We start from the raw sequence: 23410 nt of genomic DNA, 5'->3' as shown, positions 1-23410 counted from the left end.
GCTCCGCAGCCTGCCCGCCCAGCCGTCCCCAAGGACAGAGCGTCCCTTCCCGGCTTGCTGGAGATGTGGGGGGACATGGGGATCTCGCAGGCGGAGGTCACCCCCACAGTCAGAGGCGCCGCACGTGGAATCTGCTAGAACCAGATCATCGGTTCTTGGTTCCTGGCTTCAAAACTGATGGCCTGTGAGGACAGTACAGAAACGACCCCAGCACGACAGGAGACGCCGTTTACGGACGTGGCCCAGGAGCCCGAGGCTTACAAACCATAGAATAAATAGGCTTCTGTGCATCATCGGCTGGTTGGCAGGGCCGCCACAGACCGAGGAGGCCGAGCGAGGACAGCACCCCACTAACGATGCCACGCCAGGAAACCGCTGATCGGGGGGCTGACCGTGACTAGTAAAATCCGTGGTCCCGGTCGCTTGACATTTTCTCGGGACGAAAGCGTTGGCTGGTCCCTGAAGCAAGGTTTCTGTATTTCCATAGTTTGTCTGTATTTTCAGATCACGGTGTCTCGATGCCTGGACGATGTCCCGGCCCCGTCTCGACGGGCCATCCGGCCCACGGTCCTCACGAGAAGGCAGCTCACGGTCTGTTCCTCGGGGTCACCGGCTCTCCTGAGGGACGCCCAGGCTGTGCGAGTCTACTGCCTCCCTCGTGGCGTGAGACGTGACCGTGTGGCAAACCGCTGCCCCTCGGGGGGAGGGACCAGCACACGTGCAAGCGGCCCCTCCCGGAGCTGGTCAGAAGCGGCAGAGGCTGGCTGCGGCGCCGGGAGAGCTCGTGTCGCTCACACGTGGACGCAGCTCCCGAGCAGCCTTGGGGTCTGCCCGCACCATCCCTGCGGCCAGCGGCCAGTCCCAGACCGGACACCAGTCGCTCTTCCTTGTGAAACTTGTGCCTCGTGCTGCCGTAGGCCCCGCCCCCGCCCTGTGCCGGGAGCCCGCCGCCTTGGCCGTCCAGTGCTGTGCCGCGCACGGCCACAGGTTAGCAGCGTGGCACGGGAGACTCGTCACACGGCTCCCATGGCCCACACGCCCGGACACGTGGCTTCTGGGCCCTCGGCGTCCTCCCCGGCGCTCATTCCGGGGGCGCCGCGGGACTGAGGTCCATTTTCTTCTCGGCTAGTTGCCTGGGGGCAGCCCCGCGGTCCCTTCCAAGGGCCCTTTCACGCGACAGCCGCCGTGATGGCGACCGGCAGACAGTGACATCCCAGCATGTCGTCACGGGGGTGCAAAGGACTCTTCCAGCCTTGTCGCCGCTCCTGCCCACAATGAGGGAGACAGGACACGGGGGGGACCGAACCTTACAGCTCGGCACACCACCTGGCCCCAGCCGGGCTGTTTTCCTTGTGTGTTCACGTCAATCCCCCCAGCCCTGAGCCGTCTGGACCACACCCACCTCGCTTAGACCCTGCGGGCCCCCCCATGAGAGCCAGACTGCAGCCCTCACGGACCTCCCTGTGCGAGGCGCTGCTCTCTCCCCTGGGAGGTGGTTCCCCAGGCGCCGCCCGCCTGGAAGGACATTTACCTGTGCGTGTCCCTCCATCAGAGGCCATCCCGGCCAGTCCCACGGAGGAAGACCCTGCCCCGTTTTCGTCTCCAGACAGCACTTCTCCCAGAGATGAAGACAACCTTATTTGTCAGTGGGAGGACCTGCCGTCCGTCTGCCTCCCTCCAGCAACTCGCAGTGCCCTGGCACACAGTAGGCGCTCAGCAAATATTTGTTGCGTGACATTATTGGTGGCTGTGAGCACGTGTCTCTGTGTCTGGTCGCGGCTGGTGGCGGCTCTGAGTGCCTGTGGTTTCTCCTCCCAGTGAGCCGGGCCGCCTGGAATGTCTGAGTCCTCGGGAGGAAGAGGCAGAAGCTGAGTCTGTCAGGCCGAGTGACTGACCCCGGCCTCGTCCAGCCACGCCTCCGAGGAGAGGGGCGGTGGGTCTGGGCCTCCGGGCTGGCTGGGGGATTGGCCAGAGTTCAGGGTGGGACCAAGGTGATGTCCGTGGGTTTGTTCTGTCCTGGTCGGTTCCCTTCCCGAGGGAAAACGGAGTGCGGGCGACGCCGGGAAATGAGCAACCCACAGGCACTTGTGAAGGAGCGGGAGGCCTCAAGCCTCTGCCGGGGGAGGGGCACGTGGCCTGCTGGCTCTCTGCTCTCATCTGTGGCTATTTCCTGCCAAGAGCGGGGGTGGAGGGGTGGGCAGCGGCCCTTTGCCGCTGACTTTGGTTTTGCTGGCCTCAAGCAGAGAGGGCAGGGAAAGGGGTTTGCAGCCCTCCGCTGCCTCTGTCCCTTCTTGCCCAGGGTGCGTGGGGGGTCAGCTTCCCCCCTGGGGCGGCCCCCTCGGACTTCTACACTTGGGCCGAGCTGAGGGCTGAGTCCAGACCTCGAGGGCCCCGCTGGACCTCAGTGTGCAGGGCCTGAGGCCAGGGAACCTGTTGGGAACAGGAGGGCGCCCACCGGCTCCCGGCTCAGGGCTGGAGCTGCCCCCTACCCCCTTGTCCCCTCCCAGACAGAGGGACCAGCCCTGGGCCATTTCTGTCTCCCTCCAGCACTGCCTGGACATCTTCCCTCCGTGGGGGAGAGGCAGCCCGGCAGACAGAGGCGGGAATGGGGGACAGAGATGGAGAGACATGGGCGGGGCCCAGAGAAGGGAGGTCACCAGCTAATATAAACCAGTTAAAAAAACAGGAGGAGAGGCCAGGCCTCAAGGCCAGCCAGGCGGGCTTGTTTTTCCAGAATGAAAGGCCCAGGGAGGGGCTGGGGCCAGGACAAGCTCTGATTCCAGTTTGGAAAAGGGGCTCCAACCCCCCGGGGGCCTGGGTCTTGCTGAGGAAATGGGTTCATTAGGTCTGAGTTGGGGGGGCCCTCTTCACACCCTCGTGGCTGGTCCCCCTTGTCGTGGCCCTCACTCCCTCCGTGGCAGTGGCAGTCTCCCCAGCTGACCTGGAGCCTAAGAGTCTGGTTGGGCTGGGTTTCTTGCTACTCTGAGGACTTGGGGACCAGGACAGGGTTCAAGGGTGAGATGCCAGCCACCAGGAACTGATGCCCGTGACCATAATTCTATTCAAATGGGCAGTCTAAAAAATGCATTGTGGAGTTTTTGCGGTTGTTTGGATTTTTTCTTCCTTTTTTTCTCTTTTTGAGGTTTGCTTAACTAGAAAGAGTGGGTTTGGTACACAGTGTGTGCTCTGTTATTTTGCATTTGTTTACGTGACTTGGTAATTTTTCCCAGAGCTTCAAATTTGTGCTTTCCGGGGGGCAGGCTCCCAGTACCCGCCCCCCCCCCCCCCCGCCGGGCAAGGAGGAGGTGCTCCAGGGAGTATCTTACCCAGGGTTTGGTTTCAGGGACACCAAGGTCTGCCCTTGATGGTGGGCAGATGGGGGGGCAGGGGTGTCCAGGCCAGGGGGGAGGGGCTGCTCAAACGCTGGGCGCTCAGTGCTCAGGGTCCCCACCCTCATGCCCTGGCAGGCTCCTCTGGGTGGTAGAGATGACTGAGGAAGAGCAGGGCCCACTGTGCTGTCCTGAAGCTCCTGGGCTGGTGTTCCTGTTCTCTTATGTGAATATGTGCAGCGCCCCCTCCCCCCAGGAGGCTAAGGGGAAGAGCTGTAGGTCTGGCAGCTGGGGCTCCTTGGGGGTCCCCAAGCCCCAGGATGCCTGGAACGCCACAGCAGGCACGGAGGGGACGGCCAGGCTGTCCACGTAGGGGAACCCCCTGGGCCAGGGTCCTCCTACAGAGGTGGAAGGGAGGTGAAGCACGCCCCAGAACCCCAGCTCTGCAGCAGCCCCAGAAGGGCCTCTTATGTCACAGCCGCCCCCACAGCATTAGGGCCATGCCCTCAGCCCTCCTGCCCCTCTAAGGGCTGGGCTACTGCCCCCCCCCCCATCCTCTCAGGGCCTGAGCCATCCCCAGGCCCGATGGCTGCTCAGATTCCCCTCACCTTGTCGGACACAGTGACCATGCTCCTACCCCTCCCCACCAGGCCAGACCAGGATTCGGGGAAGACTAGGGGCCAGCTAGAGCCAGAGGGGGCGGTCTGCAGACTGTCGACCCGGCCCAGGGCTCCGTGATGTCATGGCGGGTGCTAAGGAGGGGGAGGGGGCCGGGCTGTTTTTCTGGAGAGTTGGAGCAGAAGTGAGACAAAGCCAGGCAGGCGGGCCAGGCGGGCGCCATGGAGCTGCGGTCTCAAGTCCTGCTCTGGGAACTGTTGCTTCTGCAGAGTGAGTGCGGGGTGGGTGAGGGTCCGGGGTGGGAGCACAGGCGGGTCTTCGGGAGTTTCCATTCTGGGCAAAGCCTCCAGTCCGAGCTTGAGTGCAGAGGGGTGGGACACTCCCACCCTGCCGGGAAGGGGCTGGTCTGGGGGGCCTCGAGGGAGAAGCTCGCCAGGATAAGGGCCCCCCCAGGACCCGGGAGGGTGTGAGGATTTATGTTGGATCTCCACCAGAACTTTCCCTCACACGGATTAGGGAGCCAGAGGCTGAGGTGGTGGGCGCCTCTCGCTGGGGTCCCTCCTGCACCCCACTCTTCCAGGAAGCTCCTCAGGTCTGCACTTCTCCCAGTGGCCAGAAAAGGAGTAGGTTGGGGATTTAGGGGGCCTGGGAGTGGTGCGGCTCACAGGGTCTGTTCCAGACGCCCCCTGGCTCCCAGGCCCCCTGAGCCCGCCTCCTGGGCTGGCCTGCTGACCCGGCACATTCCTCCTGGTCCCGGGCGCTCAGCCCATCTCTGGAGCAGGAACTTGCTGGTGGGGTGCGGACGGTCCAGCCGCTCGTGCTTTGGACCTCTGCCCTCCGGAAAGGCTGAGGGGGCTCCGACCCTGAGAACTGGGTGCGGGGCAGGGCTCCCAGCTGTCTGAGAACCCTTGAGGGCTCGTGTGGCATGGCCCTCGGCAGGTGCACCTACCACGTGGGATATGAACGTGCAGGAGCCCCCTCCCCCCCAAACCAGCTTGGGTATCAGGCTTTGGTGCGCTGGGGGCCTTGCTGCAGCGATGGTGACAGTGGCCACCATTCCTGAGGGGGGCTGTTGGTCACACACACACACACACACACACACGCACACTCCAGAGCCGGCCCCACTGTCCAGCCCCAGAAGGGCAAGTGCTGTGCCACAGCCCAGGGAGGTGGCTGTGAGGACTGGGGGGGGGGGGCGTGGGAGGGGTGCCTCCCGCATGCGGGGCTAAAGGAGACCCCCCTCCGCCCACTTGGCCTGGCCCTCCTGACTTTATCCCCACCTGTGAGGCAGGTGTTCATTAACACCCACCTGGCAGGGACTAAAGAGGGACGCAGGGATCCAAGTGTGACGGCCCTGGGCCGGGTGGATGACGGGTGGATGACGGGGGCGCGTAAAGGTTCAGGTTGCGCTCCCCCTCCCCCAGTGTGACTCTCCTCTTCTTCTAGGCTCCGCTGTGCTTCTGTCCTCAGGTTAGTGACCACCCCCTCCCTCGTGCCAGACCCACCCTATACCATCCCCTCGGGTCCTTCCCTCCCCCTGACTCCTCCTCCCCACCAGTGCCCTCGGGGCCCGCGCCAGCCGCCAGCTCCGTGGTGTCCGAGTCCACCGTGAGCTGGGCGGCCGGCGCCCTGGCGGTGCTGCGCTGCCAGAGCCCGAGAATGGTGTGGACCCAGGACCGGCTGCACGACCGCCAGCGCGTGGTCCACTGGGATCTCAGCGGCGGCCCGGGCGGCGGCCCGGCCCGCCGGCTCGTAGACATGTACTCCGCGGGCGAGCAGCGCGTGTACGAGCCGCGCGACCGCGGCCGCCTCCTGCTGCCGCTCTCCGCCTTCCACGACGGCAATTTCTCGCTGCTCATCCGCGGTAAGGAGCCTGGGGCGCGCGGCGGGGGCCGCAGGGGCCGCGGGGGCGCGGGCCGGCCGCGCACCCCACCGCTGGGTTTTCTCTCGGGTCCGCAGCGGTGGAGGAGGCCGACGAGGGGCTGTACACCTGCAACCTGCACCACCATTACTGCCACCTGTACGAGACCCTGGCCATACGCCTCCAGGTCACGGACAACCGTGAGTGCGCCCGCCCCCGCCCGCGCCCCCCGCCGGCCCCCTCCCCGCCCGCGCGCGCTGACCCGCACCTGCACCCCCAGCCCGGGCGGCCGGCGCGCACTGGGACGGCGAGAAGGAGGTGCTGGTGGTGGAGCGCGGCGCGCCCGCGCTGCTGACCTGCGTGAACCGGGCGCACGTGTGGACCGACCGGCACCTGGAGGAGGCGCAGCAGGTGGTGCACTGGGACCGGCAGCCGCCCGGGGTGCCGCACGACCGCGCCGACCGCCTGCTGGACCTGTACGCCTCGGGTGAGCGCCGCGCCTACGCGCCGCCCTTCCTGCGCGACCGCGTGGCGGTGGGGGCGGACGCCTTCGCGCGCGGCGACTTCTCGCTGCGCATCGAGCCGCTGGAGCCCGCCGACGAGGGCACCTACTCCTGCCACCTGCACCACCACTACTGCGGCCTGCACGAGCGCCGCATCTTCCACCTGACGGTCACCGAGCCGGTCGCTGAGCCGCCCCCGCGGGACTCGCCGGGCAACGGTTCCAGCCACAGCGGTGCCCCTGGCCCAGGTGCCGCGTGGCCCCTCCCCGCCCCGACCCCGGGCCCTGGGTGTCTGGCGAGGGGAGCCCCCCCCCCCCCCCCCACCGTGGGCCGCGGCCGGCTGTCCCTTCCCGGGACCCGGACCCGGTGCACGCTCGGCGGGTCGTGCCGCGCGCTCCCTGACGCCTTCCCCGTACGGCCCCGTGCAGATCCCACGCTGGTGCGCGGCCGCAGCGTCATCAACGTCATCGTCCCCGAGGGCCGGGCCCACTTCTTCCAGCAGCTGGGCTACGTGCTGGCCACGCTGCTCCTCTTCATTCTGCTGTTCATCGCCGTCATCCTGGCCACCCGCCAGCGCCGCCGCGGAGGTGAGCTGGGGCTCTCCGGAGCAGGGGTGAGGCCAGAGCCAGCAAGCCTTTCCCGACCAGAAGCGGGATGTGGGGTGGGCGGGGATGGGAAGGCCCCTCAGGGCCTAGGGAGCTGGGGAGGGGGCGAGACGGCACCCAACTCGAGTCTCCCTCCCCAGGCTACGAATACTCGGACAAGAAGTCAGGGAAGCCAAAGGGGTGAGTGTCCCCTCCAGGCTCTCCTGGGGACCAGAACCCCCCCACCCCCCTCCACCCCACCGCCTGCTCTAACCACCCACCACCCTCGCACCTCCAGGAAGGATGTGAACATGGCAGAGTTTGCCGTGGCCACAGGAGACCAGGCTCTTTACAGGAGTGAGGATATCCAACTAGGTGAGGGGGGCCCCAGAACCAAGACAGACTGTGGCTCCAGGCCTGGGCTAGGGGAAGCACAGCCCCGCGGGGGGCGGGGCGAGGAGGCTCAGCCTGCTCTTTGCCTACACCAGATTACAAAAACAACATCCTGAAGGAGAGGGCTGAGCTGGCCCACAGCCCACTGCCCGCCAAGTACATCGACTTGGACAAAGGTGAGTGGCTAGGAGGGCGGGGCTGGTACCTCACCTCACCCACGCTCACTAGCCAACACCCCCCCCCCCCCGGCCGGGGGGGGGGGCAGGAGTCCCTGGGCGGTCCTGCTGGATGTCTGCCTTGTGTTTACCCCACCTGTCCCCCTTGGCTTCCAGAGTTCAGGAAGGAGTACTGCAAATAAGGTGACCCTGGGCTCCTGGCTGGGCCAGTAGCCCTGCCGACTCCCGTCTTGGAGGATGACCTCCTGACCCTCACGTGGCTCACCCTACACCCTTCAGCGGCTGGTCCCGCTGTTCTGGAACTTGGCCTCGACCGGCACAGAGCAAGGCTGCCTCTGGACTCCTCTCCCAGGAGCAGCAGGGGGGCTCTCTGGGACTCTGCACCACGCAGCAGCCCTCAGGTGCCTACTGGCTCCCACACCCACTGGTGGTCCTGCCCCCCCCTCCCCAGGCACAGCCCAGACCCCACTGATGTTCACCAACCCTTTGGGCTCTCCTGGCCTCCGGCGCTGTGGGCTGGGGCTCGGTGCTCAGATCAGCCTCAGGACTAGCACCCCCACCCCTCCTTCACCCCTTTTAGGGGGACCCTAAGGCTGGGATCTGAGGATTGCACACTCCAGGCCCCAGGCTAATTCCCCTCTGCTCTGTGTTGGGGTACTTGGGGCTGCGCAGGGGCCCCTTCTCTGCCTTCCGCCCAAATTGCCTTGACAGTCACTGGGCTCCGTGTGACTTTTGACCCTGACCCCACTCCCACAGCCCCTCCCTGGGCTGGAGTCTGGGGCTGGGACCTCCTTCGGCCTGTTTTGGCTGAGGACAGGGGAAGGGTAAAGATGGTTCTAGAGTGGCTTGTGTTGCCACTCCCAACACCCCACGTTTGCTCCTCCTAGGAAACTGCCATCATCACAATAAAGACCACATGATTTTTAGACTCGGGCCCGGGTATGCATGCCTCTGTGGCTCCTGCTTTATGTCCCGGGGGCAGAGTCTGGGCTTTGGGAACCTCAAAATGCTTTCCTTCATCTGAAGCCCTGCTGTCACTGCCCATTTCTTTGAGTGGAAGGTCTGAGTCCAGGTACCCTGGGAAGAGCCACATCAAGGTCAATCCTATGGCACTATTCCTGGTCGGTCGTGAAGGAATTTCAGCTCTCTTCTGAGGGTTTATTTGGACACGGAGGAGGAGAGCCAGGATGCGCTCAGAGGACAGCCCTCTGAGAAAGCAGATGCCAAAATGGGGTTCGATGTGTGAGGGTAAAGAGGGGGGAAGCAGGAGTGGGCACCAAAGGTAGGACACTTGTGAGGGGGAGGGGAGGGGGCTGCAGGAGGAAGAGGACTGTGTTTCTCCAAACATGCCCCCCTCCTCTAAAACCCCCCCAGGGCAGCAAGGGCTGGAAACCGGAGGTGGTGTGTCAGTAACATGCAGCTTAGGGCGCCCGGGTGGCTCAGTAGGTTAAGCATCTGACTTTGGCTCAGGTCATGATCTCATGGTTTGTGAGTTTGGGCCCCACCTCGGGTGAGCACGAGCCCCGCTTCTCTCTGCCCCTTGTGGGATTCTCTCTCTCTCCTCACTCACTTGCGCACGCGCTCTCTCTTAAATAAAAATGTGCAGTTTATGACTGTCTACATTAGGGTGCACAAGCCACCCACATGGAGTCCGCAGGTAACTTGGCATCTGAGCTCCCACTCTGGGGACGTGAAAACCCCAGGGCTACTTTGGGGAAGGCACAGTTTCAGTACACTCACACGAAGGAAGTCAAAAGATTTGTTACTTCCAGATCCTAGAACAGGGGTGCAGTGAGCAGGGGGAGGGCAGTTCTCTATCCCAGATCAGGAGAGAGCAGAAGAGAGACTGCAGGGTGCCATACGCCCCTTACTTATAACGTGGCTGGGGCAGGGGTCACTAATTTTTTGTAGGCTCGATTCTGAACGGCCAGTTTAAAAGGCGCCTAGGGAAACACGAGGCAGGAGTTTGTGGTGGACACCCTAAGCTTGGGTTCTTAGCTAAATGTCTGGACTCAGTGTGAGCAGGCTTGTCTTGCTGGAAATGCCTAGACAGCACCTCAGAATGGCTGTTTTCTCACCACACAGCTGCAAGGGTCCCACAGTGGCAAAGGCAGGGAGCGAGGCTGGGCCAAGGGGCTGTGGCTTGCTTGATAATGGGCCTCCCTCTCAGCCTAGTGACCCCTAGCCCCACAGTAGCTGCACTGCTCTGACCACGGACTCACCCCTCCTTGCTGTGCGCCAGCCTGACCACATCAGAATCCACTCTGGAATTGTCTCTAGCCTCCAGCTACCAGTGTCCTATGACTTGGGCAGTCTGGTGAGAAAGAAAGGCTTGGGGGGGCCAAAGCGCGGATGGGGCGTCAGACCCCCTGCATGTACGTGACCAGCAGTCATTTATATCCGGCCTGCGGGATGCTGGGCCACTGGTGAGCTCTCGGGTGGGGACTATCTTCCTCCTTCCCTAGAAACCCAGCAGAGAGCCATGGGAGACCCTTCATCCAAGGCCATACTGCGCAGTATCCTCAGATTACCTCTGGGGAAACGGAGCCCCAAGGGGAGAAAGCGCAGGCTTTGTTAAGTGGAGGTCAACCTCACAGATCCCTGCCCGCTCTCCCTGTCAGAGCGCAGGGGAATGGAGGTCAGCACCCTTGGCCCAGGCTGACCCAGGGGTGGTCCCCAGCCTGGGCTCAGGGACTTACCTTCTTCAGTCTGGCCCCGCCAGTCAGTGGTGGACTGATGGGCTTTCTCCTGTGCTGGTCCACCCTCCAAGGACAGCCATGACTAGGCAGATGGCAGAACCCAAGCTCCAGCCAGCTTCAGGGGGAGTGCTGGGGACACACCAGGAGGGGCATCCCCCTCAACATCACTCTTGGGTTCTGTCCTGGGGACTATCCTGTTCCTCACTCTGGCCAATGTGGGACTCCCTCTAGTGGCCTCAAGTTGTCCTCCTGGGACGGAGGCGGGGCGGGGGGGGGGGGGGGGGGGGGGGGGGGGGGGGGGGGGGGAAGGCGCGGGAGATCCTTTACCTCCAGTGGGAGCAGCGTGTGGTTGTACCCTCCACAACCCAAGAGGCACTGCTCTGAGTCTCCCGTGGTTCACAGAGGACCCCAGGCTGGTTGGATCCACAGATGCAGGGGTGGGGATCGGGGGATCTCTTCACCTGCTACCAGAAGCACCTTGCCTGGGTACCTCTATGCACACGCGCGAGTGCACCGCTGCCCACGCTGACCTCCGCTGACCTCCGCTGTTGCCGTCAGCAGCACATACACGTGTTCACGCGAGCACTCCCGCCTTCACGCCAGCACCTGCATGCACTTGGCCCGTGTTTCTCAGGGCCTCCGTGGGACCCGGCAGAGGGCGCGAGAGCCCGGAGTGGGCGCGGGGGCGCAGAGACCGGGCTGTCTTCGGCTCACGGCCCGGCCCGAAGTATCCTCAGCTTCCCGTGGTGCCCGCCGATATGATTTTGAGCACCTGAGGACCCTGGGAGACCTCGCGAGGGGGCGGAGGACCCGAACCCCGGCCCAGCCACACTTCTGTGTTCCGCAGTGGACCCAGGGAGCCCTGGCCAGGGGCTTGGCGTTGCCTGGGGCGGGGTCTCCTTTCTGACAGCTGGGTTGCACGTCGAGGGTCCCCAGCCACCTCCCTCCGGGGGACGCCCCCCTGTCCGCTCACGGACCGAGACCCTAGGCCCAGCGTGGGGTGAGACCCGAGCACATTGTGGACGTCCTCTCGTGCCGGGCCAGGGACCCGTGGCCCACGACAGCCGCGAGGGCGGCGCGCCGGCGCTACCACCTCCGCCCCGCCACTGCCCACGCGCGTGCGCTCCGCCCTCCCGCCCTTCCGCGCGTGCGCAGCCCTGCCCCGCCCCGCGCCGCGGGCGGCCGGGTGACGTCAGGCCCCGCCCGCTCTCGGGCGCCCCCCGGCGGGCGCGCTCAGCCCGGGGCCGGCGGTCCCTTTAACTGCGCGGCCCGAGGGGGCGGCGGCGGCGGCGGCGGCGGCGGGGCGCACGGACGCGGCCGGGCCTCGCACGCCCTCCCTGCCTGCGTCCCCGGGCCGGGGCGGATGGGCGGCCGCGGGCCGCGGGGCAGCAGCCGGGGCGCGAGGAGAGCCGGGGCCGGCGGGGCGGGTGGGGCTGGGGCGGCCGGGCGGGGCGCCGGGGGCCTGGTAGCGGCCGGGCCCGGAGCGGGCGGGCGGGCAGGCGGGGCGCAGGCCGGCAGCGGCGAGGCGGCGGCGTCCGAGCCCCGGGCCGGGCCGGGAGCGCCGCGCGGGCCCCGCGCCGCCGCGCCATGGCGGAGACCAAGATCATCTATCACATGGATGAGGAGGAGACGCCGTACCTGGTCAAGCTGCCCGTGGCGCCCGAGCGCGTCACTCTGGCCGACTTCAAGAATGTGCTCAGCAACCGGCCCGTGCACGCTTACAAATTCTTCTTCAAGTCCATGGACCAGGACTTCGGGTCAGTGGGCCGTGGGGCCTGTGCGCCAGGACGGGTGTCCGCACCTGTCCGCACCGGGGCAGGGCCTTGGGGAATCTTGGGGCTGTGACTGGGGCAGTGCCTCCGCTCCCCGGGGTTGCCGTGAGTCCCATCTGTCTGTGGCCTGAGCTGGGAACGAATGATTGTCCCTGACTGCCTGTCCAGGAGCCTGAGAGTGCTGGCCAGTGTGCGGGAGAGGGTCCTCGTTTCTGCCCCCACTCTGGACCTGGGCCTGTGTGCCTGAGTGTGTTTGACTTTCAGGTGGTCAAGGTCCGTGGCCCAGAGTGAGCTGACGTCCTACCTTGGCACTTGTCAGACTCAGGATCCCACTGCCCCCCCTCCGTGGAAGGCAGGTGCTTAGAGCTGGCCTGGAGGGCTTGTGATTCATGGGGCCCCGGGGTCACAGGAGTGGGGGGGGGGGGAGAAGGAGAGGGGCAGTATCCCAGCTGCCCAGTAGGTCCCCTGTAGTTAGCATGGAGGAAATGAGGTACTCTGGGACAGACACAGATATGTCTGTTGGGGTCTGCAGAGGTTTCCAGAGGCTCAAGGCTCAAGTCCTCTCTCTGGACCCCTTCTCCAGGGTCCTGAGGATAGAGCAGAGATCAAGGGTTACTGGGGACCCTGGATTGTCACTCCACCTGCCCCTGCCTGAGTGTTACCGGTTGTTGGGTCTCTATCCCTGTTGAGCCACATAGTACTTGGGTTCCTGGGAGCAGCCTAGGCCATCTGCTGACTCCAGGAAGCCTCTGGGTCAGTGTCCCCATGTCCAGCCTTAGTGGTGGTTGTCTTGGCTGAGGGGACTTCCCGCTTGCACTGGGCTGGGCTTCTGGAACTGTGAGCAGGAGGCTGGCTGTCCACTTGAAGCTCTATCCGAGGCCTGACCTAGCACAGCCATGGGTAACCTGAGTCCCCAGCTCAGCAGTGCTGGGGGGTGGGGTACTCAGAGGCCTCATGGGCTAAGCAGGTGGGCCTGGCCGCCCTCAGGCAGCCTGTGTCCTTGTGTGCCGACTATGTCTCGGGACTTTGACATTGAGGCCATTTCCTGGATTCTCTGGTTTGCATAGATACTGGACAGCCCCAGGGCAGGTCACGCTGGGGCCATTCTGCAGTTCTCAGGGGGCCTGAGGTACACTTGGACAACTAGACTCTCTTGGGCACCACCACCACTGGCGAGAGGCAGAGAGTGAGGGTGTGTTCTTAGCAGTCCTGGCTGGGCTGGGGCAGCGGCCCTACCATGCGAGGGGTAGCCTGGAATCAGGGGCTGTGAGGAACACCCTGGTGAGCCTCCTGCCCCAACCTTCCTTCCCACTGTGGACCAGGGCCTGAGTTCCCAGAGCCTCATGTTCCCAGCCACAGCTGGACACCTAGTAAGGGAAAGGGGAGTCTGAGCTGTGGCCATGGCCACCTGCTCTGGGCCGGGTCCCACTCCCATTTTTGGCCGGGTGGGTGGGGAGTCCTGAGCCCACATCCCACTTTTCCCATGCAGGTCACAGCCATTCTGACCCAACAGAGCTGGGGAAGGTCTCTGGGCCTATGGTGGGCTGGCCCAGAGGTGCCAAGCTTTGGCTTTGGTGAGCCATGGTGCAGGGAGGGGTCTGGGCCTAGCTTTTAGATGGTGAGGCACACGTTGAAGTGCCCTTGCCACCGGGGCTGCCTTGCTGATTCCAGGCCTGGCTGGGCTTTGGCACTTAGTTTGTCTGCCTGGCGGTGGCCCTGGCCTCTCCATCTCTGGGCCAGGAGCTCCGGTCGCTGGAGCCACCTGCCTGTGGGCCGCGTGAGGGCTGTGGGGCAGGGGATGGGGGCTGGGCCTGACCCAGATTGCCTGGGTGAATGCCCACTCTGCCCTCCACAGCTGGTCCATCTGGGGTCAGTGCCTTAGTGGTGTCGGGAGAGGCCAGGGTGTAGAGGACCGGGGCCCCCTGGCCCTGGAGTCTGCAGAGCTGAGCTTGGGGGAGCTCTAGGCTCAAGAGGCGGTGGTGGGGGGCAGGTGAAAGCAAGGTGGGAGCTAAGGATCCCTGACTCGTGGGTGCAGGAGGGGGACTCTTGGAGGTCTCCCCGGTTGTGTCTAGTTTGCTCTGCAGCCTCCCGCTCCATGGTGGGGAGGTCTGGTTGAGGGGACCCTGTGCCTCTGGGGACACATTTGTGGCTAGCCCACTGGGAAGGGCTGGCCTGTGGCATGCTGTGGCCTCTGGGAGCCCCGGGGGTCCCCTTGGGCCTGTGTCTGTGCCCGGTTCCAAGGGCCCTGCTCTGCAAAGATTCCTTGCCAGGGCGAGTCTGCGGGGGCGGCAGGCGGGGCCGGACAGCCACAAGTTTGAGGTTAACTGGGATCTCGCCAGGAATTCTGAGGTTGGGGGCGTGATGCCAATGGGGGTGCCCCTGGATGGCCACCCCGGAGGGTCGGTGGAGACTCCTCCTGGGGCCTGCTCTTCCACCTGGTGAGGCCCGGCCCAGGAGGGAGCCCCAGAATTGCTTGGAGGCACTTCCCCCAGCTCCACTGAGGCCTCTCCTACCCTTGTCTCTGCCCTGGAGCACCCAGAGATCGTGCTGGCCAGTGGTGGGCAGCATCGTGTATCCTGGGGAAAGCACTCGCGCCCTTGTCCTGGGGGCTCTGGTGCCCCTTCCCCCAGCCTGGCTGTCTTGGCCTAGCTGGGTGGGGGACTGGGGTATCCCCCAGTGCCCCAGGCCTCAGGTGGAAGGCAGGATGCTCTGTCGTGCTGGTTGGAGGACAGGCTGGGGGGGGGGGGGGCCAGGGAAGCAGGGACTCTGGGCCCTGGGGGTGGGGCGTCTGTACAGGGGTCGGGGACAACCCTGGCTGATTGGTCATCTCTAGGCCCTGGCCAGGTGAGCAGTAGAGACCTGGGGTGCTTCTGGGGCGTCTGCCCCTGGGGCCCTGGCCAGGTGAGCAGTAGAGACCTGGGGTGCTTCTGGGGCGTCTGCCCCTGGGGGAGCCAGGCAGGCCCTGTGGTGTGGGGGCTGGGGCACCCATCTGCCTGCTGGGGCGGGGGGGTGAGTCAGAAAGGGCGGGGGCTTGGGAATGGCAGGAAAGACTGGGCCACCTGGGCTGTGAGACAGGAATCAGGTCCCTCCCAAGTCTCTGTCGCTGCCCTCACTCAGAGACTGTGCTCTCCGCCTGCTGGGCTCCCAGGAGGGCTTGCTCCAGGGCTTTGTCTGCTGGCTGCGGCTGGCAGAGCCCCAGGTGTCCCTAGGCCACCTCAGGTCTTGCTGTGGTGACACCCTCTTACGTGGCCTCTGCTGAGTCCGGGGCTGGGTCACGGCCTCCCCTGGAAGCCCAGCTCTGTGGGCTGTGGTGCAATCGTACGTTGGGGCGGCAGACGTGGGGCCTTCTCCCATTGGGGTGTCCACCTGATCGTTGCATGTGTGGCTGACCCTGGCAGGGTGCCCCATCCCGCCCAGGCTGGCCTTGTGTCTTTTGTCTTCTGAGGCCTGGGGGGTGGGGGGTGGACTTGGGCCTTGCTCCCTGAGGGGAGTGTGGGGTGCCAGCTCTGTGGGGACCTCCTGCCACCTGTTGCTGCCCAGGACTAGCAGAGTCCAGGTGTCCGGGCTCAGCAGGTCACAAGGCTGCTTCCTGCCTGTTCTGGCTCCTGTTTCTCCACTGGGCCCAAGTCCCGGGTGTGGAAATCTCTCTGTGTTGGGCAGGGTTGGGCTCCAGGGGGGTAGGGCGTAGGGGTGCCTCCTGCTGTAGGCCTGACCCTGCCTGCCCTCATCCCTGGGGGTGCGTCTGGGCCGTAACCGCTGCCTGCTCTGCCCCAACGCCCCTCCCCAGCTGCCCCTGTGATCTGTGCGGGCTGCTGTTCTCCTTGGCCCTCTGAATCTGAGACCTGACACCCCGCCCCCCCCCCGCAAACCTGTGTCTGACCCCAGCATTGTATGCTTCCCTCCCGGCGTCCTCTGTGTCCTGCCTGGGTACCTTCCCCACCCCTAAACCCCCCTGACCAAGTGTGGCATTGAAACATAGGCCGGGGGCTGATTGCGGGGCATCGTGGCTGCTGGGGCTTGCCGGCCTCTGGGGCTGAGACTCCACGGTGGGCCCCAAAGCCTTGTGCCTGGCTGTATTTCAGCCCTTGGGTTGGGCTGTTGCAGTGAGTCAGGGGGTCTGCTTCTGTCTCCTTGGCCAGTTGGATGGGTCAGGAGGGCTGTGGCCTGCCCTCCGTGTGCGTGTACAGGCCTGTCTGCCAGCCATCTCTACCTGCCTGTGTCCGTGTGGTCTGACTGACTGTCCTCGCATCTGTATGGAGGCCTGCCGTGAACCAGGCCCCGTTCTGGGTTGGGGCTGGGGTTGGGGGAGGGGAGGTGGAGGGGAAAAGCCAGACAGAGGCCCACCCTCACGGATCCACACTGCGTGGGGCACACAGCACAAAGCAAGATTAACACTTGCGTTATAGGGGGCTGCAGGAGATGACCCCCTGCTGGTAGAGGGTCGGGAGTTTGGACCTCTCTCTGACCCGGGCCCTGGGAGGGGTCCCCAGGAAGGGAACGTGTTGGGCAGCAGCATCCAGACTGACATCTGGGCGTGGGGCTGTGCGCCCTGGGCCGGCACGCACCCTGGACAAGAGTGTGGGGAGGTGTTACCTCCGGAGTCCGCTGGTGCGAGCAGGCCCTGGTGCAGGTGGCCTCACGGCCGTGTCTGCCCACAGGGTGGTAAAGGAGGAGATCTCCGATGATAACGCCAAGCTGCCCTGCTTCAACGGCCGCGTGGTCTCCTGGGTGAGTCCGTGGGATGTTGGCAGAGGATGCTGGGCTACGGTGGGGGCTGGGCTTGGGTGAGCCCATGGCGGGGGTGGGGGTGGGAGGGGGGCCGCAGGCTGGGGGGCGTCCCTGAGCCCTCGCTCTCCTCCACAGCTGGTCCTGGCTGAGGGCGCGCACTCGGACGCAGGGTCTCAGAGCACTGATGGCCATACAGACCTGCCCCCGCCTCTTGAGAGGACGGGCGGCATTGGGGATTCCCGGCCCCCTTCTTTCCAGTAAGGACTGTGGGCGGGGGGCTGAGGCTGGTGGTGCTGAGGGGCCTGCTGCCGGCCAGGCCTTTCGGGAGGAGGGGCAGCTGACCAGGGACCCACGGGCAGTAGAAACTGGTCAGCGGATGCGGGGCGGGCAGAGAGGCCCGATCTAGGTAGGTGGGCGGGTGGGAGAAGGGGCAAAGAGCTGGGAGGGCGTCCAAGGTCCAGCCTGCCCTGGCCCACCCCCTCTCGTGGGCACAGCCCCAATGTAGCCAGCAGCCGTGATTGCATGGACAACGACACTGGCACGGAGTCCATGGTCAGCCACCGGCGGGAGAGAGCCCGACGCCGGAACCGTGAAGAGGGTAACGAGGCCACACTGCGGACGCCCCTGGGCCCCTATGGTGCACCCCATGTCCCTGCCTGCTCCCGGTTACTGCCCCCAACCAGGAGGGGACCCCGGGTGGAGGTCCTAGGCCCGTCTGCACAGGACCCCGGTGATCCCGCCCCCCAGCAGTCCCACAGTCACCTGGCCAGCTCCTAGTTCAGCTGGTGCTCGAGGCAACACGGGACCCCACGGCCAGCTCCCCTGCTGGCTTTCCCCGCAGCTGCCCGGACCAATGGGCACCCGAGGGGGGACCGGCGGCGAGAGCTGGGGCTGCCCGCCGACAGCGCGTCCACCGTGCTGAGCAGTGAGCTTGAGTCCAGTAGTTTCATCGACTCAGACGAGGATGACAACACAAGCCGGTGCGTGGGTGTGCATGCAGGTGTGCACGGGTGTGCTATAGGTGTACGCACACGGCGTGGTGTGTGGGGGCACGTGTGCGTAGGTGTGTAATGGGTGCGCACGTATGGGCACGGGCCTATGTGTGTGCATGGCCACATTCTACATGGGTGTGCAGGTGTATACAGCGGTGTGTGTGTGTGTGTGTGTGTGTGTGTGTGCGCGCGCGCGTGTGCATGGGTGTGTGTGACCCTGGACGTGTCCCTGATTGCACGGGCATGTGTACATGAATGGGCGTGTGTGTCGAGTGGGTGTGTTACAGGTGTACGTGCACGAATGTGCTGGCTCAGTGTCTGTGTCTCCGTTTGTCCTGAGAGAAGTGCTCCGTGCAGGTGTGGGGTGTGTACGTGTCGTGTGTGTAGGGGCGTGCACAACCAGAAGCTGAGCCTTCTCCTGAGCAAACTGTACCTCAGCCCCGTGTCTCCCACAGTCGGCCTGGTCGGGGCCGGGGGCGGGGGGGACAAGACCCAACGCCCATCACCTCCACTCCCTGCCCTGTGTGTGTTGGGGGGCGCCCTGTTCTCCCCAGCTGCCGCAGCCCTGCAGCCTGTGGCCTGGCCCCTGACCTTCATGCCCCCCCAGACTGAGCAGCTCCACGGAGCAGAGCACCTCCTCCCGGCTCATCCGGAAGCACAAGCGCCGGCGGCGGAAGCAGCGCCTGCGGCAGACGGACCGTGTAGGTGGCAGCCAGGCGCTGGGTGGGGTCTGCCCTTCGGAAGCCCCCACCTGCACCCCCTCACTCGTGTCCCTCCACAGGCCTCTTCCTTTAGCAGCATCACGGACTCTACTATGTCCCTGAACATCATCACCGTCACGCTCAACATGGGTGAGGGCTCCGTGGGGCCTCCCCGGTGGGGTGCGGGGCGCCTGGCTGGGCCGGGCCCTCTCAGCAGACCGTGGGGCCTCCCCAGTGGGGTGCGGGGCGCCTGGCTGGGCCGGGCCCCCTCAGCAGACACACCCCTCGCCCCCGCAGAGAGGCACCACTTCCTGGGCATCAGTATCGTGGGGCAGAGCAACGACCGGGGAGACGGCGGCATCTATATCGGCTCCATCATGAAGGGCGGGGCCGTGGCTGCCGACGGCCGCATCGAGCCCGGGGACATGCTGTTGCAGGTGCGGGGCTGCGGGAGCTGCTGGGGGGCTGAGAGGCCGGCACCCCCAGCCCACCGCGCTGAACCCCTCCCTGCCCCCCAGGTGAATGACATCAATTTCGAGAGCATGAGCAACGATGACGCCGTGCGGGTGCTGCGGGAGATCGTGTCCCAGACGGGGTGAGGCGCGGGGTGGGCAGGTGGCGTGTTGGGGGGCCCGCACGGGGCGTTCCCCGTGTGACCTGCCCCACCCCACAGGCCCATCAGCCTCACGGTGGCCAAGTGCTGGGACCCAACCCCCCGGAGCTACTTCACCATCCCGAGGGGTAAGTGATCCCTCAGGGCTGACAGGGGAGGGGGATGAGGGCGCTCGCCCAGCCTGAAGGTCCTTTCCTCTGTGCCCCCGTGCTCCATTGTGTGTCCTACCATCCGTCCGTCCGTTTGTCCATCTGTCCGTTACCACACGCATTACCACACGGCGGCCGCCCAGCTGACCCGGTTCGGCCCATCGACCCTGCCGCCTGGCTGTCCCACACGGCGGCGCTGACCGGAGCCCTGCCCCGCTACGGTACGAGCCCCTGCTCCAGCGCCGTCACGCGCACCAGCTCCTCCTCACTAACCAGCTCTGTGCCCGGCGCTCCGCGTAAGTGGCAGCTCAGGAGAGCGGGGACCTGAGGCACCCGGGTGGGGGACCCGTCCTAAGTGCCCACCCAGCACAGTCAGGCGCAGGGCACACGTACGGATGGACACTGCCGACACGTGTGTCTGACCCGTGTGTGCCCTCGTGCGCACCCTCCTTCCGGTTTGCTGCCTGTGCGGTGGGTGGAAAGGTGCCCAGGGGACCAGGACAGCCCTGTGGTCCCTGCCCAGGGCTCTGTCTCGGCGGGGACCGGGGCAGTGGCCTGTCCCCCATGTGTGTGACCCCCGCCTGCTTTCTTGCAGCTAACACGACTAACAGCCCTGAGCTAGCGGAGGAGTGGCGGGAGGGGGGTGGTGGCGGGGAGAGGCCTGATCTCTCCTCTTGGGGGTCTGGCCTGCAGGGCGGGGGTGGCTCCACCTTGGTTTGGGCCCAAGATCCTGATGAAGCATCTGCAGGGGTAGGAGACAAGAGGTTCAATCTCCCCAGCCCGCGCCTGCTCCCCGCCCCTGGGAGGGCCCATCCTGTGGTGGGCGTGGGCCCCACAGTCACGAGACGGCCTTGCCATCTGGGCTCTGTGACCAGAGACCCTACGCGGAGCCCGGTCTCTGAGACGGGTGCAGCAGCAGGGCCCGGGGTCCACCCCAAGCCCTCCCCCCGGCCTCAGCTGCTCAGGGCTGAAGAGGGGGCTCTGCCTTGCAGAGCTGGAGGAGGCGCCGCTGACGGTGAAGAGTGACATGGGTGCCGTGGTGCGTGTCATGAAGCTGCCGGACTCGGGCCTGGAGATCCGAGACCGCATGTGGCTCAAGATCACCATCGCCAATGCCGTCATCGGTGAGGGGTCCCCGCTGGGCTGGCTCCGGGTGGGCAGGGTCAGCGCCCCCAGGCTCCGTGCCCTGACACGTGCCGCGGGCCAGGGGCGGACGTGGTGGACTGGCTGTACACGCACGTGGAGGGCTTCAAGGAACGGCGCGAGGCCCGCAAGTACGCCAGCAGCATGCTGAAGCGTGGCTTCCTGCGGCACACGGTGAACAAGATCACCTTCTCTGAGCAGTGCTACTACGTCTTCGGGGACCTGTGCAGCAGTGAGTGAGGGGCTGCGGGGCAGGGGGTCCCCAGAGGGCCTGCCCACCCCGCCCTCAGCCACCCTCCCTTCCTGCCAGATCTCGCAGCCCTGAACCTCAACAGTGGTTCCAGTGGGGCCTCGGATCAGGACACGCTGGCCCCGCTGCCCCATCCGGCCGCCCCCTGGCCCCTGGGTCAGGGCTACCCCTACCAGTACCCGGGCCCCCCGCCCTGCTTCCCACCCGCATACCAGGACCCTGGCTTCAGCTACGGCAGCGGCAGTGCTGGGAGTCAGCAGAGTGAAGGTGAGAGCCTGCCGGGCGCCTGGCTCCCTGCTGTCCCCGCCGCCTGGCTCTGCCCTATGTGCCCGCCCCCCGCCCCCCCCCCCCCCGCCCTGTGTGCTCCTGCCTGCTCTGTGTTGAGGCCCTGGGCGTGCTCCTTCTGGAAGGGGTGAGTGGCTGAAGGGGACGGGGCGAACCCTGCAGACTTCGGTGGTTGTGTGTGTGCGGGAGGGGCTGGTGGTCCAGGTGTGGCAGAAGCAAAAGGCCGGGAGATGACGCGGAAAAGGGCGGTGGAGGGGCCCTGGGACACAGTGGAGGACAGACCTCCCCCACCCTCGCCGCGGCACCTGCAGCCCAGCAGGGAGCCAGAGGGGACACTTTCACAGACAACTGCGCATCCACTCTGGGATGTGTGGAGAGCTGAGGAGGGGCTTGTTGGAGGAGTGGCCTGAGGCTGTCTGTGTCGCTGAGACCAGGAGAGAGAGGTCAGGCAGCCAGCCCAGTAGACCCAGAAAGGGGTGGGAGAGAGAGGAGAGCAAGTCAGAGGGCAGTGGTGCCCAAGGGGAAGCTGTGTTGGGTGCCTGTGGACCCTGGATAGGCCCAGCTGGTGGCGGCATGCCCCTGTGGGCGGGAAGGGTGACCAGGCTGGGCCTGCTGTGTGACTCATGCTATCCCTTGCTTTGTGCTGAGCAAGCCTTAGACTGAAGGACTAGCGGAGTGGACCCTCCGGGCCGGTAAGCCAGGGTCCTGCCCGGCGTCCCTCTCGGCATGTTCCCAGCCAGCTGGCCTTCTCAGGCTCCCCGCTCTTCCTGGGAGCCCAGGACGGGGGCTGAGCTGAGTAGCTGGCCAGGGCCTTGGGGCTGGACGGAAGGCGGGTCTTTGTGTGGGGGGGTGCCCAGGATGGCCGATGGGAGCACCAGGCACACAGGGCCTCACTGGTGCCTCAGGTCCTCAGCTGCAAGGTCAGGCATTGGGGTGAGAGGAGGCACTGTGCTGGCCCCGGAGTGTCCCTGCCTGCCGCCGCTCGCCCTGCGCCCCCCCTACCCCCACTGCCCCCCCCCCCCCCGCCCCGTGCTGTTGCAGCTGCTCTGGCTTCTCTGAGTGGGGTCGGCCCTGCCCTCCTGTCTGCATGGCTGCCCCCCTCCCACCCACCCTGCTTGAGACCACCAGGCTCTGCCCCTGGTTGCCCTGGCAACGCCCGGTTGTCCTGGGAGTGGCACGGCCTCACGCCATCTCGTTCCTCCCTCCACTCCTTGACTCCAGGAAGCAAAAGCAGTGGGTCCACCCGGAGCGCCGGCGGCAGCAGCCGGCGGGCACTGGGCCGCGAGAAGGAGCGCCGGGCGGCTGGAGCCGGAGGCAGTGGCAGCGAGTCGGACCATGCAGCACCGAGTGGGGTCGCTGGCAGCGGCTGGAGGGAGCGTCCGGCTAGTCAGCTCAGCCGGGGCAGCAGCCCACACAGTCAGGCCTCGGCTGCCGCCCCGGGGCTCCCCCCACTGTACCCCCTGACAAAGGCATACTCGGCGGTGGGGGGGCCGCCTGGGGGGCCGCCCGTCCGGGAGCTGGCTGCTGTTCCTCCAGAGCTGACGGGCAGCCGCCAGTCCTTCCAGAAGGCCATGGGAAACCCCTGTGAATTTTTTGTTGACATCATGTGACCGAGGAGAGAGTGCCTTCAGCTGGGCCCCATGGTAGGGGAGCTGGTGGTCCTGGCCGTTCCTGCACGGGCACTGCCCCTGGAGCTTGTGTGGGCTTGCCTTATTGGTGGCTGTCCTGCCTCAAGCCAGCCTGTGCTCTGGGGCACACAAGGGGCCATGTCTTGGGGCCCAGGCCTGGACAGAGAGTGGGAGCAGGCTGGGGGGATGGGCAGAGGGCAGCCCAGACCACCACGATCTGGACTCGGTGGCCTGCACATTGCTGTTCAGAGCGCCTTGTGTCCATGCAGACCCTGGTGAGGGTCCTCCACCTCCCGGTGCCCTTGGAGTGCCTCTGGGACTCCCACTTGCCCACAGAGCCATGCACAGGGCTTCAGACTAAGCTGAGAAGTAGCTGCTGGCCCTGGGCCCCCTGTTTGCCCAGGACACAGGCCCCACCACTCTCTCCTGGGCTGGGTCGGACCCCTCAAAGGTGGAATCAGAGCCCCCAGGCTCTTCTGTGGATGCCCAGGATAGGGATCTAATTTATTTATTTATTGTCTGGCCTGTGTGCCCTGGGGAAGGTGGTGGCCAGGTCAGCTGCCCCCCTGCCCCCGGGACTCAGACTGAATGCAGGGACACAGGTTGTGTCTGAAAGTGGGAGGGTTGGTGAGGGAGAGACAGGAGAGGCATGTGTTTGAGCTAGCAGTGGTGGGGATGTGACCCTGAGGGGCAGAGGGCACAGATGCACGCAGCTGCTGCAGGGGCAGGGTCTGGGGGAGAGGGGGTAGGCAGCCCACCCTTCCTTGCTGTCCTCAGGTGACTGCCCACCCACTCACGCCGCTTCCTTCCTGGCGTTTCTGGCCTGCACACATCTGCGCTGTAGATACTGTATCAAGTCAGAGTGTCCGTCCAGATAGTTAATAGAGCTGCTTCTGTGTAAATGCTATTTTAAAGACTAAAAAGCATTTAATTTTATGGGACTGACGTGTGGACTGTCTCTTCTCTCCTGCCGGGGTACCTTAGAA

At 65.5% G+C, this 23410-nt stretch overlaps 2 protein-coding genes across 6 annotated transcripts; both read left to right on the top strand.

Moving 5' to 3' along the window:
• The first annotated feature begins 4033 nt into the window (after nucleotides 1–4033).
• MXRA8 (matrix remodeling associated 8) lies at nucleotides 4034–8390 on the top strand. Its single transcript, XM_042997043.1, has 10 exons — nucleotides 4034–4217; nucleotides 5394–5417; nucleotides 5506–5811; nucleotides 5907–6008; nucleotides 6089–6559; nucleotides 6740–6898; nucleotides 7057–7096; nucleotides 7194–7270; nucleotides 7384–7464; nucleotides 7621–8390. Exons 1-10 carry the CDS (start codon nucleotides 4169–4171, stop codon nucleotides 7644–7646), a joined length of 1335 nt encoding a protein of 444 aa, XP_042852977.1. The 5' UTR covers nucleotides 4034–4168; the 3' UTR covers nucleotides 7647–8390.
• A 3305-nt stretch (nucleotides 8391–11695) lies between these two features.
• On the top strand, nucleotides 11696–23365 carry DVL1 (dishevelled segment polarity protein 1). 5 transcript variants are annotated; one of them, XM_042996383.1, is made up of 15 exons: nucleotides 11696–11920; nucleotides 16594–16663; nucleotides 16799–16920; nucleotides 17158–17261; nucleotides 17505–17643; nucleotides 18263–18356; nucleotides 18437–18506; nucleotides 18654–18793; nucleotides 18875–18951; nucleotides 19030–19097; nucleotides 19262–19339; nucleotides 20111–20242; nucleotides 20326–20493; nucleotides 20572–20778; nucleotides 22018–23365. In XM_042996383.1, exons 1-15 carry the CDS (start codon nucleotides 11751–11753, stop codon nucleotides 22404–22406), a joined length of 2028 nt encoding a protein of 675 aa, XP_042852317.1. In that variant the 5' UTR covers nucleotides 11696–11750; the 3' UTR covers nucleotides 22407–23365. The 5 variants fall into 5 exon arrangements, with proteins under 5 accessions (XP_042852317.1, XP_042852315.1, XP_042852316.1 ...); XM_042996381.1 differs by having other exon boundaries at nucleotides 19262–19414; XM_042996382.1 differs by having other exon boundaries at nucleotides 17481–17643.
• The last annotated feature ends 45 nt before the right edge of the window (nucleotides 23366–23410 follow it).

Source organism: Panthera tigris, chromosome C1 (genome assembly GCF_018350195.1).
Source record: "Panthera tigris isolate Pti1 chromosome C1, P.tigris_Pti1_mat1.1, whole genome shotgun sequence".
In the NCBI taxonomy this organism is placed as follows: Eukaryota; Metazoa; Chordata; class Mammalia; order Carnivora; family Felidae; genus Panthera; species Panthera tigris.
This window is presented reverse-complemented; position numbering and strand designations above follow the sequence as displayed.